At 40.8% G+C, this 16,616-nt stretch overlaps 1 protein-coding gene across 1 annotated transcript; it reads left to right on the top strand.

Moving 5' to 3' along the window:
• Window positions 1-8,662: 8,662 nt before the first annotated feature.
• LOC122774435 (transcriptional repressor scratch 1-like) lies at window positions 8,663-15,875 on the top strand. The gene is made up of 2 exons (XM_044033710.1): window positions 8,663-9,263; window positions 14,826-15,875. The coding sequence occupies exons 1-2, from the start codon at window positions 9,149-9,151 to the stop codon at window positions 15,551-15,553; spliced, it is 843 nt and encodes a 280-aa protein (XP_043889645.1). The 5' UTR covers window positions 8,663-9,148; the 3' UTR covers window positions 15,554-15,875.
• The last annotated feature ends 741 nt before the right edge of the window (window positions 15,876-16,616 follow it).

Genomic DNA, 16,616 nt, shown 5'->3' with positions numbered 1-16,616 from the left:
ATAAAGACTATACATAGTATTTCTGTGAAGAGAAACTTCTAACTGTGCTGTTTCATAAAGTGAAGATGACATAACAATGATCTCAGAAAATGGGTAAAGGCCTAAAAACACATAATAAAAAAAAGTAAAAAAAATATATGACCACGAAACCAGTTCATCCAAAGTTCAATTCATTTTTTTCAAGTGTGTTCATCAACTGTTTGTCCTCCGGGGGCAAATAAAGTTGATTTAGCATTATTGACAAAACATTAGAACATTTGAACAGTAGTGTGTTGGAATAGTAATGTGTCGTCCTGCTGATGGAACATCAGGCGACCACTGATGCTACAGCACTGCCTCAGGGATATATACTGGCTCTGTGTGTGTCTGTGTGTGTCTGTGTGTGTGTGTTGTCTGCTCCTTGCAGGACAGTTGTGTGTATCTGTAATCATGTGAGCATGTTTATCCGTGTGTGGACATGTGAGTGTGAGTGACCGTGACTGTCTGAGAGACAGATTGCTTGTGTGAGATGAGAATAAAAAAAAAGAAAAGAAGACATTCTAAGAGGCGACAGTGGTGGTGGTGTGGATGGAATAAAATAATGAAACCTCCGATAATACTGGAAACACTTGGAGATGAAGAGGAGGAGGGAGGGGAGGAAGAGTAACAGCACTGAGCCTGTGAATCCACTGAGGACTTTTCTACACAATGCTGGATCTTTCTCCATTTGTTCAACAGAAATATCTGATCTGTTTCACTAACTGCACACAGAGAGCTGTGAATGGGTTATTGTTTAACGTGACAAGTAGAGGAGGACGAAACAATATTTTAACAAATTGCAGCGTTCTTGCTTTCCGTTATAATATTAATATTTAAATAAACCTGGCACAAAAACAACTCCCCAACTCCTGAGGGACATATGTGACTCTTTAGCTGTGGAAGACTCCACTATATGTTCACCATACTGTCGCCTCTGAGTGTGCTTGTCTGCAGTTTGTTGCCGGGCAGGTAAAGCACAGTATAGGTTTATGGAGTTTTTTTTGCTCATTAAAAGCAGTTGTTCGTAGCAGCTGAAAATAAAGCCGTGGGAGCGCTGCGACTGAATCAGGACAGTAAAGTTGCAGGCTGTAAAAGGAAAACAATTAGCTGAAGAATTGAAGAGAACAGCAAGAGAGTCGAGAGATTACGGTCTGTGGCTCGTGTTGAGGCAAAGCAGAAAAATTGATCTGATGTTGAAATCAACTAAAGATTTAAAGTTCAGAATGAGATTTATTTGAAGCCTAGTTTTATTCCAGATGAGCTGCTGACAGACACAACCTGATGTGACGTTATCTGTCGGCTGTAACAGAAACTAACTCATTCTGGGTGATCACGTGATCCAGTCCTGTAACAAACATCAACCAGATAATGCAGCGACTGACTTTGAACCATACATGGATGCAAACTAAATAAGTAATGTGACTTTCAAAGCCATAGCTCACATTTGCATACACTGCTGAGTGTTGTGTGTGTGCGTGCTAAATATTTAATTATTTGTTTACTACGCTTGATCTCCCCATTTAATAGGTAAACACAGTCAGGCTGGACAAAACAAGACAAATATGAATTATATTCTACTTTATATTTTACTTTATCTTGTTAAAATTCAAATAATTGTTTCTGGCTGGACTGTTGATTTATCATTCATCTCTCTGTTTGTCTATCCTTCAAATTCAGTTAATTAATAGAACTAATCTGTAAAAACGAATACAAACTTTACCTGGAACGTTTACATCACTCTTTTCCCTCTTATTCTCAGCTCTCTTTTCATTTTCCTCCTTTTCGCCTCTGTGTGTTTTCCCAAATATGTCTCTCTTTATCACACGCGACACCGCAGGATAGGCTTGTCTGAGGCAGGTAATGATTCTTTTTTTTGTTCTTATTCCTGTGTTGAGAGGGATCAGAGTATAGTGCTGGTTATCGGGCCATTTATTACCCTGCCAGAGCGCCACTCAGCTGTCTGGGAAAATACAATCTCTCCTGATTCACACAATTACTCCAAGATAGAGAAATATCTCCCCCGAATATAGCGCTGTGGGTCGGAGAGAGTTTAGGGAAATACAAAGAAATCGAGGTTGAGGATGCTTTGGTGCTTTTCCAACCAAACCAGCAGTTTGTAGGCACACAGTCTGTGTGGTGTTGAGCTGCTAACAGAAATAAATGTCAAGGGCATTAATCTTACACTCTAGACTCTGGAGACTGCGAAATCATTTCTTACACATTCAATGTGAACATTATTTCTATTGCTTTATATGTGTTTAACTGGAACTCATCAATCCTCCATTTCTTGCAGGTTTAGTGAACTAATGAAGCATTATATACATTTTTATAGAGCAGACTGTAAACACCAAACTCAAAACAGCAAAGAAAAAAGCACTGTGTGTCTTATGTACAATGAGTAAAGCAGCCTGCTCTCTAAAGCAAAGACGTCAGAATCAATCCGTGCACATCACTTAGTGTACATACTACAGGACTGATTGACTGACAGGTGTCGCTGTATGGAACAAATGTCCCTCAGATCAGATAATAATAATAATTTAAATGTTAAAAACTCACACTGAGGCACAAGCCATGTGTGCAGCAACAGTTAATCTGAGAGAACAGAAGAGCAGAGGAAATCTGAGCTTGAGCTGCGGCTGTTCATGAGAGACGGGAACACATTACGAGAGCATTATGAGATCTGAATCTGAAATGAAAAAAAAAGAGAGAAGAAAATGACTGCTCCTAAAATAAAAGAGCATGTTCTTGCATAAAGACAAGAAAGAAACTTTTCATGTGCTTGATGTGAAGTGCAACGTTGTTCCTGATCGAGCTTGACAGGTCATTATTCACTGCTGACGCTCTCCGGTCAGGATCCTTCTCGACTGGTGAAGACCATGTGATCACCAGGAGGAAGTAAACAAAGTCTGGAATGTTTTCTTGACTACTGTTTCCAAGGTAAATGATCAACTGTTAATGACCTTTTTAATAGAAGTAACTTGATTACACAATAACTGAGGTCACACAATAATATAACAAAGTAAGGCTAGCACTTACCAAGACATAATACACCTAAAACTAAAAAGATTAAAAACAGTCAATAAATAATAAGGGTGTTACAGTAGTCTGTACAATAACCCTTTAAGGCATGGATCATATATATATTGAAGTGCACGAGTGAGTGGACAAAAAGTCTTTAGAGAAGTAAAACAACACCCACAACAAAGTCATCTGCATCTGTTCATGACGGCAATGTGACAACTGTGTGAAAACTCCAGAACAAGAGACAGGTTTCTAGTGTTAAATCAACATTTTATCATCTTCAAATTAAATAGTTATTTCCTCTCCTTTCCTTTCCTTTCCTTTCCTCTCCTCTCCTCTCCTCTCCTCTCCTCTCTTTTGGGACACTCTATCCTGCGCTAATGTACGCTGCATTCTGTTTCACCAGTACAGCGGGAGTCATCAAAAACTGCACAGAAACAGGCCACATTTCCCCCATAGCCCAGCACTTCTGCATGTGTCTGCAAGAGAATGTATGTGTGTGTGTGTGTCGGTGTGTGTGCACGTCTGTGTGCGTGTGTGTGTGTGTGTGCGTGCTTGATGAGAAGAGCTGCTCAGCAATATTTAGTGTTGCTGCGACAGAACAGCTTTAGGACAGAACAGAACAAGGCTCACTTTCAGAGAAGAGGAAATAAAAAGCAAAGACAAAGACCAAAACACATTTTGATGAAATATTTTGCTTCTGGTTATAGGAAAAAACTAATAATCAATAAATGTTAGCGGAATTTCCTCACACCTGCACTCACCCTGAGAGAGACGGGTGAGTATTAAGTGTTATTATGACCTCTGTGCAGAAACAACAAAAGAAACTGTAAGATAAATCACAACAAACTCTACTTTTACACTGATTCAACCTGACTCCACCATACAGTGTGTGTGTGTGTGTGTGTGTGTGTGAGTGAGAGATGTGACTCAAAAATCATCATCATGTTATCCCTGTGGACTATTAGACATTTGCATGTGCATGAGTGCATTTGTTCACATGTTGGGCGTAAGACAAAAGTTCTAGCAGCAGCTGCCTGCCTGTCACACGCACCATACACCATTTTTCACACCCACATCCACCTCCACACTAAACCTACACAGACCAGCTGGGCAGTGGCTCTGTGTTTGGCTTTCAAGACACGAGTTGTTCTTTCATGGGAAGTGCATCAATTAACCCAAACAGGACAACCTTCAGAGCAACATCTGACACACACACAACCAAACATGCATGAAACATGATGTCCTAAATTGCATGAAAAAGTGTCCATTCTTAAACTTGAAATTCAGTCGGACCGTGGCCCACATGGTGGAATGACGGTTAGCACTGCTGCCTCACAGAAAGGCCAGCGGTTTGAATCCAGGTTAGAGCAAACTGCTCCACCTGGACCTTGTTTCTCTAGGGAGTTCACACTCGTCCCAATGTGACTTGTGAGTAAAATAGAGGTTAAGTTGAATGTAAAAATAAAAGATATGGAAACACTGCATGTAAGACTTAAGGGGTGTCTGTCCGTAGAAGGAAAATCCCTTCCCTCTCTCTTATATTAATATCAAATATTCTTAAAAAGGCCACATGATCACTTGCTAGATGAGGTTTTTGTAAGCAGCTGTAAAGGAGGTATATCTTTAGGTCTCTTTAACACAAATAACACCAGCGGCAAATTGATTTGTGTATGCCCACTTTTTTTTTTCTTCTTTTTTTTCTTTCGGTCGGTCACGAGGCCTGCTGACGAAATAAAAATCCCCAGTTCTCCCAGAAATAACGTGCTGTGCTGTTTTTGAAGTGTGAGGATGACACGAGAGCACCCAGAGCTTTTCCACTTCAGGCTGCGGTTCACACTCTGACGCTCTCCAGTGGAAAAATGTTCCTCCATCCCTAAAAATGACTCTCTCTCATCCCTGATCATACACAAACACAATGCATCTAATCTCTGTTGGTAGTGTCGCATCCTTATTCAGACAACGACATGTGTGTTTGTGTTCATGTGAGGACGAGGAATTTTGAGTCAATCCTACTTTTGTGAGGACATTTTTGACTGGTCCTCACAAATTAAAATGTTTTCTTAGGCTTAAGGATTAGTGTTAGGCATTTAGCTGTGATGGTTAGGGTTAGGGTAAAGTATTATGTTTTTAAGTGTCCTCACTAAGAATGCTGTGCAAGAACGTGTGTGTGTTTGTGTTTAATTGGACCTCCCTGAGCCAGACTGCAGGTGATGGAACTCATCTGCTCTTCCCCTGATTAAGGACAACAGATGGACTGGTAGCAAAACACACAAACGCACGCACAGACACACACGCACACACACACACTAAACATACATGTTGCACATATCACACGGCCAGTAATCAATACTTAACACACACACACACACACATGTCCCGATGCATTATGTATTAATGACCCGGCATTATTCAGTTTGTTTAGTCTTCATCATTAGTGCATTTTCCTCGTCATCGTGAGCAAGAACACACCAGCATCACCCTCATCATTATGTTAATGGCCCTCACAATGCCTCTTTGAGTCAACATCTCCACTGTCCTTCTCCATGTGTGTGACGGACAGGCTTCATTTAGTCAGTCAGCAAGAATGAATGAGCATCAAAAATTCATCAGATTCAAGCAGAAATGTGGCTGAAAACAAACCGTGTGTGTGTGTGTGTGTGTGTTCGTGAATTTTGGCCAAATTACTTTTGAAAACAAGTGACTTTCAAATATTCAAATGAGTCAATTTGAAAACGCCTAATGAGAATCTTTAAGTGAAATACCTTTGAAGCACAAATATAATTGTAATTCTACAAATACAAACTAAAAAGAGACAAACAGAGAGAAAAATATCATGCAATAAACGTATAGTATGCAAATCAAACGAATGACAATGAAGTTATTTTTGGTGCCGTTCACAGCTAAATTTAATCATTTTAATCTGCATATTGTCCGATTTCCACAGATTCAATCGTCCAAGTTGAGTTTGCTGTTGCCAACTTTGCAACAGAGTGAGACCGACTCGGAGCAGCTCCAGACTCTTTAAGCTCCAACACGCTTCAGTGCCACAGCCGATGCACCAAAGTCTCACATCGCTGCGAAAACTTGATCTTTAAGTGGCTTCCTCTAACCTTTAACAGATGTTCTGCAACTTTCTACCTGAGTCAGTGTCTCTGATACACCTGCCTCATTAAAGCACAGCAATGCTTTTTTTTTTTTTTAATTATAACCCAAACTCAGTAATATGAGCTTCCACACACTGGGACTAATTAAAACATAAACACGGTTATTCAGGGTCTGAAAGTGAAAATAGATGTAGATATTAAACTCCTGATAAAATGTAATTAAACGTCAGTTATCGCAGCTAAGTTGTGACATGTACAGAGGCGCAGATAGGACATCAACTTTTGTGCAAGTAATATGAATTCCGAGCCACAGCAAACTAATTCATGAGCACAAAATATGTATAATGTGAGCATACAATAATAATCTATGGCCACAAATGAATGTATGAGTTTCTTCTGAGAACCATGGGGTCCAGAAGAGAGAAGAGGATAAACCTCCACTTGTTACCGTGATCCTTTCGAACCTTACTCAGTCTCTCCAGGACCAAAAATGCCCAATTTCGTCTTTTTCAAAGCATGTTGTTTTTAAGGCATTTTTGTTGCGATTAATTTCCAAAAATACAATTCAAAATTAAAGTACAACTAGTACTAGATATTTAATGTATTTATATTAAAACTCAAGTTTGTTTTAGATCAAAACCTCTGTGTAAGAGTAGAGGAAAATGTGTTTAGTGTCTAATTCACAGCCCCAGGCTCATTCTTGCTCTCTGCATTAATTATAGTTCTCTCTCAAGCCTGTTAGAAAATATTGTGTTTTTTTGTGGAGTCCTGCAGCTCACTGAGTCTGTGGATCACCTGAACACATCATATCCAGGTTTGAATGATGTTGTCCAGTCCCATGGCCCACTTTTTCTGGTCCTGACTCATCATGTGAGAAAGACTGATGGATGATTTTTAATGACACATCCTCTGTAACAGTGATTTTCCTCACGATAATTGGTTGCATTTTCACTAACAGTTGCAGTTCTATAACTTTAACTTGGTCAACAGTTAAAACTCTCCTGGCGTTTGAGTCTAACCTGGTAAATCATACTGGCTCTCAATATTCTGCCTAAATGCCTCTCAGTAAGGATTCCTTGCAATTCCAAGCCTTGGAGAATATCTTTGTAGTTCATTCCCAGGCTAAAATAAAATTAAATCAAAGGACCATTGTCCATCACTGCAGCTTTTTGTTTATTGTCTGTGGGTACTGGTTTCTGTGTTGATCAGAAAAGTAAAAAATGTGCCCACATATACCTATTTTAATGGCCACAGGTTAGTATTTCACTAAGTGCATTGTTTGGCCACAATTGAGTGTTTAGTTTTGGGCTCACATATGTTGTGGCCATAAATGAATGTCTCTTGTTTTGGCCACATAAATAAATATTTTGTGACCACATTTTGTTTGGCTTGTCACGTCTGGCGCTCAGTAGACATGTTCACAAATATCACAACTTTTATTTCCCTTTGGGGCAGAGAGGGAATCAGAAAACTGAGATAAATAAAGAAAGTCAACAGATGATTCATTCATGTCTCAAATGCTCACTGTTGCTGTTGCATAATATGGGCACAGAGACAGCAAAGACTGCAGTGAAACTTGTGAGTGAACCTGGTTTGACCCTGGAGCAGATATCACTAGCATATTATTCCTGCAGTCACTGTAAAACACTCCATTTGGTCCACATCCATCTGCCTTGGAGGGCACATTAATGGTAATTACGAGGCTCTCAGCATGCTAGTTAATATCCCCCATAAAACCCATGTCATCGCGCAAAGGGCTAAGACAGAATATGCTTAGCAGGTGATAAAAGGAGAAGGAAAACAAGAAAGTATGTGCTGCTGTAGAGACTCCCATCTTACTCACAACGAGACAATATTTAAATTCATGTTTCACGCTGTGATAGCTGAATCAAATCGATGAGTGCTTAAAAAAACCATAACAATAATTTCCATTCTTATCTCCCCAAAACATGGCGCCTCGCCTCACACACACACACACACACACACACACACGCGCGCGCTCAAAAAATGAAGGAAAAAAAAGGGAGGAAGGAGAATGAAAGACAGAGAAAGAAAGAGAAAGAGGGGTGATAACAGCTTCAATAAATCATCCGGGCCAGTCGCTGCTCCCCGGGGAAGTGGGATGGATTAAATTAAGCACTCCCTCCACCCGAGTCTCCCTCTCTCTCCCCCTCTCTCTCTCTCTCCCTCTGCGCAGTATAAATGCCAACAGCTGATCGCGAGACGGCACACTCACAGGAACACCTTCACTGAAGCTGCAGAAAAGAGGGTGAAAAGAGGGAGAGAGATAGTGAAGAGTGAGGGATACAGAGAGCGAGAGAGAGAGAGAGAGAGAGAGGATGCTGATGATGATGATCCTCGCGACCACGGGGAGTCGTACTGTGATTTTTTCCCGACCTCAGTAGTCCCTGTAAACTGGATTTAAGGACTGTACCGGGGGAAGGACATTCGTTTTAAAAAGCTTCCAAAATAGTCCTCACATTTTTTTCCCTCTTCTTTCCCTCGCATCCCTCCCTCCCTCATCCTCCTCATCTTCCTCCTCCACCTCTTCTTCATCTTCATCTTTAGAGAGGCCCGAAAGCTGTCACACGCTGCAGGGTTCCTTCCATTGCTTGCTTCTTTCTTTCTTTCTTTCTTTTTTAATCTCTTGTCTGCTCGCAAACCTCTGTCCTCTGCTGTGCTTCTGGCACGTGAGCGCGGACAACGCGAGGAGGGAGCTGTCCGGTGCTGAAGTTGCATTTCTCATTCTTTCTGGAGCCAGGAGGCGGAGAGAGAAGGAGCCGAACTGAGCACACATTCTAAAAGTCCTTCACTGGAGTTCAGTTCGCGGCTCTCGCGTATTCAACAAACACTCAGACAATCCGCTCGCTCTTTTTGGTGCGTAAAGAGTGAAATCAGCACGCTGGCCAGGCCGTCTGCGATCGGCTGTGTTTGTGAGTGTGTGCGGCTGTGTTCGCGAGTGTGAGCGTGTGTGTGTGTGTGTGTGTCGGTGTCGCACCACCATGCCAAGGTCTTTCCTGGTGAAAAAGGTGAAATTGGATGATTTCTCCACCGCAGCGGATTTGGAGAACGCCTACCGCCACAGGACAGACCTCAGCCTGCGGCTCCATGACAAAGGTAGGTCACACTGCTGACGCACAGCGAGCACTAACAGGTGTTTTCACAAACAAGTCAGTCTCTAAGAAGAGGAGGAGGATGAAGAAGAGGAGGAGGGGGAGGAGGAGGAGAGGCAGGGAACCTAACACTGTCCTTTCCGAACTAAGGCTTTACCTGAGTGTCCCAGCAGGTCTCCCTCAGTTGGCTCTTTAACATCAACCCCATGCAGCTGACACATCAATGCAGACCTAGTAATCAATAACTCTTAGAACAGGTGTTAACAGCGCTCCATATTTATAATCAGAGCAGCCTGTTTAACTTTATCTTCCAATCACCTGTTGTTATACCTCTGTAATGAATGGAGATGTGGTTATAGACACTCAAGCCATTTACAGTAAGTAGTCTATAATCAATGATAACAGCAGGCAGCACACACTTATAGCATACAGTAGTTGTGACATCGGCCAATGAAAAGCAAAGTCTAATTTGCTTGGCTTTTCAAAACAGAGCACAGGATGAAAGTTGTATGAGAGTAACATGAGCGTGGCAAAGTGTACCTCAATAACCAATACTCTCTGTTCCCTCAGTGTCACCACACCACACACACTGGCCCAACACTTTATTTACTGAGTATAAAGCAGGTTTGATCTAAGGCAGTTGGTCAGTGGTGGGAGTTGAGCTGCCACTGAAGCAGAAAGGTCACTTGAGAAATCAACTAAATCCAGCACATCCCATGTTTCATTGATTTTGGCTCATCGTCAGCAGGGACTTTCCCTCGTACGCAGGCTAAGTAAGGTTAGAGGAGGTAAAGATTGGATAGAGGTTATTAATATCTGCTCCATTTTTTTATACCTCTTTTTAATCTAATTAGTCACTAAAGGCAGAGCTTATTTGAAATCTTATTGGTCATTGACTCACAAACTTGTACGTGCTTCTGTGAGCTCAGCGTGACGCTACCATGCCACACTCAGGGGGTGGCAGTTGAAAAGTCAACCACTGACAGATTTATCCACTCAAAAGCTGCAGTTGCAGCAGAACATGAGCAATGCTGCTGCCTTTTCGTATGGTCTTGTAATACACTTACCGGCCACCTGTTCAACTGCATGTTAACATCAGTAATCAGTCAATCACATGGCTGCAATCGACGCATTTAAGCATGTAGATGTGGTCAAAATTACCTTCTGAAGTATATAAATAGCATCAGAATGAGGAAGAAAGGTGATTTAAGTGACTTTGAACGTGACAGTATTTCAGGAACTACTCATCTGGTGGGATTCTCATGCACATCTATCTAAGGAGTTTACAGAGAAAACGCCTTTGTTGATGCCAGAGGTCAGAGGAGAAAGAACAGCCTAGTTTAACATGACAAAAAGGCAACAGTAACTTGTTACGAATATGCAGAAGACCATCTGTTAACGTGCAACAACTGTAGCTGCCACTCCCGCCACTTTATTAGGAAAACACCTAATAGTGGGTGGTGAATGTAATATTATATTCTCTTATTTTACATGCAGCAGGTGTCATAATAATCCCTGCCCTCACTGCAGTTACAGTGTTATAGGCCTTTGCTACTCTGATGCTGTGAACTTCCTGACACCCTGCCACAAAAGAAACCCCAGATATGTGCTCCTCGCTATGTTAATTAAGCCACCGCACTACTTCCACCACCCCCAATGTCACAGACACGTTGATGCACATCAGCTTGTGCATGTCAATATGTGCGCTCTGTGTGTATTCCTCCGCTCATAAAGCAAAAAGCTGTCAGTGGTGTATTTATAATGTCGAGGTTAACAAGCCCTGCTTGGCCTGACATGCGATCTGCTGCCTCAGCAGCAGCAGAAGTACCAGCACACACACACACACACACACACCAGCCACCTATTGTCTCCATCCCTAACATTGCATGATGACATCTTAATGTGAGTACAACACAAACTGCAGCCACAACACGTTAGGAAAGACTTTCTGCCTGAACGCACCGGCTTTTGGAATAATTCATGTGCCTCTTGTGTTCGTCCGTGTGTTGTGTGATTGGACCGTGTTTCCAGACAGGATGTGGCATGATGTAGCTGTTAATATGTAAGGAAGTCAGGTGTCACATGTGTCTTGTTGCTTCTGCCATATACGCAAAAAAAAAATAAAAATCCCCAGACTGGGTGGATAAAAATAAAAACAAGGATATGTTAAATCTTACAACTTTAAAAAACAGAACATGACAACATATGGCACTGATGTTTAGTCACAGCTCATATATTTTTGTGTCTTTGGTCAGTGATGGGAACACACTGCAGCCTACAGAAGATTTAATAATGAAAAACAAAAAGTGTAAGGACTGTAAAGACAGGATGCCTGTTTTTTTTTAACCTATCTTGATCTATTAAAGGTCCAATCTGTAAGAATTAGTGATATCTAATGGTGAGATGTCAGAGGACGCCACCACTCATCCCTTTTCTTTCTTAAATGCTTCAGGGAAATATGGTGGCCTTCACATACCAGAAAGAATGTCATTTCTCTTTGTTTCTGTAATCTTGAATGCACATGCTGGCTAATTTGTCCATTCAAGCTACTGTTAAAGCAAAAACAACTTTTATTTTAAAGGTATTATACACCTTCATAAACATACTTATATGTACTATATTCAATGTCTCCGAGTAACCCCTCGTCAAAATCACACACTGGACCTTTAAACCTATTTAAACTCTCTTACTCAATTAACCTATCAATGTCTTCCTTTGAATAAACTAAACCTACATTGTACAAACTACTAATACAGCAATAAAAAAGACAGTAAGCTACAAATAAACCAACTACAATAAACTAGTGTTTATTGGTGTGTGGTAAAATATAAACATTTTAATGCTGAAAACAAAATGTTAAATGTCCCAACACGAGGCTGCAAACTATTAATCATTGACATGGATCACCACTAAATGTCAACTACAGCACACATTAGGAGTGAAACCTAAAATGTTTGCGTGAGTTGCTGTCATTGACTGTCCCTTTACTTGTTTCGATGTTAGAAATAAACAAGTAAATCATTCATAAATCATCATTTAAACATCCATTAATTGCACGTTGATTCTAATTTAGTGACCGACTCAGTAGCTCATTTGCATTAATCAGTATTAATTAGTAAGTTTGTTTAATGACTAATTGCAAACAGTTGAACAAAAAGATCATTTATTACACGTGTTCCAATCATGTTTATGAGTATTTTGCTAGTGAGACACATCTTAATGACATACTTGAAAGACGCACATCAAATCGGAAAAGAGTAGGTTTTATTTCAGATATATTAATATAAAATGACAGCAGCTTCCCCTCTGCTCAGATGTAGAATGAGGTAAAGTGTTTTTGCCTTTAAGGCCTGTTGCTCCAGCCCTCTGATCTGTAACAAACTGCCACAGTGCTGACGACGCAGAGTGAATCTCGCTGTCACGGTGTCATCCATGTGCACTGCACTGATGTGGATCTGTCCATGGTACTGATGCTGCTCACTTTCACACACACACTACACCCTCTTCCTTTAAGGTTCACTCTGTGTGCATTTATCGTTTACAGAGGAACAGTTTTACCTGCAACCTGAGGGAAATTATCTTGCTGAATTACTTCTGGACAAACGCTGAGGGTTTTTTTTTTTTCACACTGGCAACAGGTGTGCTGCAGGAAGACCTTTCTTTCTCCTCTTATAGAATTCAGTGTGATCACGGTTGTTTAAAGTGCGGTTGGCAACTATCCTTAACCACATTAACTGTAGTGAATGGCTGTAGTTACAAATGGTATGACACATAATGATACATAAATGAAGAATCATACTCCATCTGATCAAATATAACAATTTAACAATAACAAATGATACAAAAAAAAAGTCTTTAATTAAAGAAAATGTTTATGGTCTGTATCTCCAATTTGCATTATAAGTTTGCTCTGAATTGCACTTACATGTCTTGAATAAAATTAATATTAAATGCATGATACAGGTATTCGGACAAACTATTAGTTAAAAATACTGTCTTACCTTGCACAAATAAGTAAAAATAGAATTATTAATTCAAAAATAATCAGCTAATTCCACTTATTACAAAATAGTTTTTTAAAAAAAATAACACCAATATAGAATAGCTTTTATTAACAACATTTTGTAAAACTGCAGAGGATTTTGTGGTTAATGTGGTGGGATAATAGCGATGAAGGGCACGGCCAAGAGGAAGGGAATTGGGCTTGTAACCAGAGGGTTGTCGGTTCAACTCAAATTAAGGGCCGGGGTGTTTCTGAGCTCCCCAGACACAGGAGCAGTGTGCAACATTTATCTGTGTGTGTTCACTGCTGATGTGTAATAAGGACGGGTTAAATGCAGAGGTCAAATTCACTATCGCTAATTGGTGTGTGCGCAAAAAAGAACTAATTCTAATTCTAATGAAAAACCGCTGACCCAGGATCAGATCTTACTGGAACCATCTGTGTTGCTATCTTTGTTGTTCTGCTCGTCCACATCACGTACATTACAGCACCACCTGTCATGTCAGCAATTGTGTCCGACCACGGCACTGAGTGAACAGCTTAATGATGCTTCTCCATGTACCGCACATGTAACACCAAACACATTTCAAACAAAAACATGTGAACATGTTACGGGCTGAATGATTTAGAGTGGACAGCTACTCATCTCTATATGTTGTGTTATTCTCTGTTGAGAACGAGCTCAGCTGGGCAGCAGAAGCAGTAAAAAAGACCGTGCAATGGTTACAAAGCAACCTGTGCGTGTCACTAATGGCACACAAAGCTGTTTACAACACAGAGGAGGCAATTATTTAATTCAACCAACTCGGACTGTGTAAAGCTGGTTAGTACACTGACTCTGTGCTATTACTGTGTGTGGGAGGATAAATGGAACTGTGAAGAAAATCCAAACAGATTTTCTTCTGTTCCTTCAGTCTAATTGTGTAATTGTGTTTTTTCCTTTGTCTCCCTGTTAGTATGTCACATTAGCATTACTCTGAAATGGTGGATGGAACCATGGACTGTATATAAGCAAAAATAATTCCTCTTGGTTCCTGAGTTTTAGTTTGAGCGGCGTCCAAACAGTTTTTGAAACTAGAAATTTGCAGATGTCTCCTGCAACCGGGATCCTAATGGACGACCTCAGCTGTCAATCACACTGGCGTGCACTCATATGTGCTTCATCGTTTATTTTCCTCTAAATTGGAACATTATTTACAAAAAGACATGATCTGTTGAAAACCATGTAGTGAGTGGGACCATTAATGCCTCCGAAAAAAAAGTCTAGTAAAGTAATAAATCAAGTGCTCATTTTTCTCCTCAAACCAGTGTAGTTGTCCATAAACGGCAAAATGATAAACCCAACTTACATCCTAGGGCTTCCATTACAGCTGGAGAAGTACATTAATTTTTTTTATTACAGTGCCTGTAGTGTTAAGAAAGAAAAGTTGAATTCTTTTTTACCCATCAACAAATCATGTTCTAGCTGCATCAAATACAAATACTATACTGCAGTTTTTCTTATGTATCTGTTTTTTCATCTACAATGTTCTATAATCTAATTCTTTCTTTTTCCCTTATTAGCTGGTTACATCAGTGACTACATCAACCCTGTTGTGTACGATGGTGAGAGTGACAGTGGAATCAAGGTTCCCTCTCCCGATCCTCTCTACGATGGAATCCACAGTGACTATGGAGCACCTGACTCCGAGTCTCCTGGCAGCCCCAGCTCAGAGATCACTGATGGCTACATCAACGGAGATACTGCGGTGAGTGAGGGTTACACAGTTGACGCCTTCTTCATCACTGATGGCCGCTCTAGGAGGAAAGGCCTCGGAAGTCCCAGGACCATTCAGAGGCACACCTGCAACGAGTGCGGCAAAACCTACGCCACGTCTTCGAACCTGAGCCGGCACAAACAGACACACCGCTCGCTGGACAGCAAGCTGGCAAAGAAATGTCCCACGTGTGGGAAGGTGTACGTTTCCATGCCCGCCATGGCCATGCATCTGCTCACGCACGACCTCAAGCACAAGTGTGACGTGTGTGGGAAAGCGTTCAGCCGGCCGTGGCTTTTGCAGGGCCACATGCGCTCACACACGGGGGAGAAGCCGTTTGGGTGTGCCCACTGTGGGAAGGCCTTCGCGGATCGCTCGAACCTGCGCGCTCACATGCAGACCCACTCGGCCTTCAAACACTTCAAGTGTAAACGCTGCGACAAGACCTTCGCACTCAAGAGTTACCTGAACAAGCACTACGAGTCCGCCTGCTTCAAAGGGCCCTTCTCTCCTCTCAGCCCCTTAGATGCATGACCCCCTGCATACATAAAAACACAGACAAAACTGCAGATATAAATTACCAATATCCTTAAAAGACTCAACTGCAGACACAAACAATCTATTTTTGGTCAGAATGTGACCTCGCTTTTCCTCCCCCCCTGCGCCCTCTCTCACTCCCGACAACCTCGCTATTCCTTGGAGCCTATTCACGACGATGAAGATGATGAAGATAGCACAATTTTTTTCCTTGAGATTTTGCCCACTTAAGGATTTACCTGATCTACGCATGCACTTCCTCAAAAATCTCTTCACCTCCTCTTCCTCTGTCTGTTCTAGATAGAGACAATGAAACAAACACAGCTTCCTTCTGGCACAGAGACACAGTCTGACTCTGTATGTGATGATGATGATGATGATGATGAGGATGACGACAAAGACAATAGTAAGCTCATCGCTCCAGGTTTCCTCCCAACACTGAAACACAGTGGTTTTTTTGTTGTGTTTTTTTTGTTCGTTTTTTTTTGGGGGGAATAATAGTAATAATAATAATAGTAATAATAATGATACTAATAATGTTCTGCTGCACCAAGTGACCATATTCTTTCCACTATTAAGGTAAAAATGTATTTATTTATTTATTTCAGCATTTTGTCTTTGGTTCATTGTGAGTTTATACGTTTTTTATACCATTATTTATTTGTTGCACTTTAATTTCTGTGTGTCTAGATATATGTTTGATTCGCCAACCTCTTTTTATCACTACAGGCCAAAGCATATGACACTTTTTTGAGTACTATTTTTCTCTTGTTATGTTGTTTACCTTTTTCTTATTAACGTTATTGCATGCAAAAAAAAAATGAAATCTATGCCAACATCATAAAAAGCTTATGATTTTTTTTTTTTTTTGCCAAAATCCAATAGATAGAACCTGAGGGCAATATTTTTTCTCTTTGAGCCTCCGTAGGACTCTTTAAAAGCAATAATCACCTAATGCATGGTATTTTATGATGGAGTTATGAAGTATTACCTACTACTGTATAGCAGTTTAAAAATCAGGTATGTTTTACTTCACCTATAGTCATAAACAGAAAAATAC

This window comes from Solea senegalensis, linkage group LG9 (assembly GCF_019176455.1).
Source record: "Solea senegalensis isolate Sse05_10M linkage group LG9, IFAPA_SoseM_1, whole genome shotgun sequence".
Lineage (NCBI taxonomy): Eukaryota > Metazoa > Chordata > Actinopteri > Pleuronectiformes > Soleidae > Solea > Solea senegalensis.
This window is presented reverse-complemented; position numbering and strand designations above follow the sequence as displayed.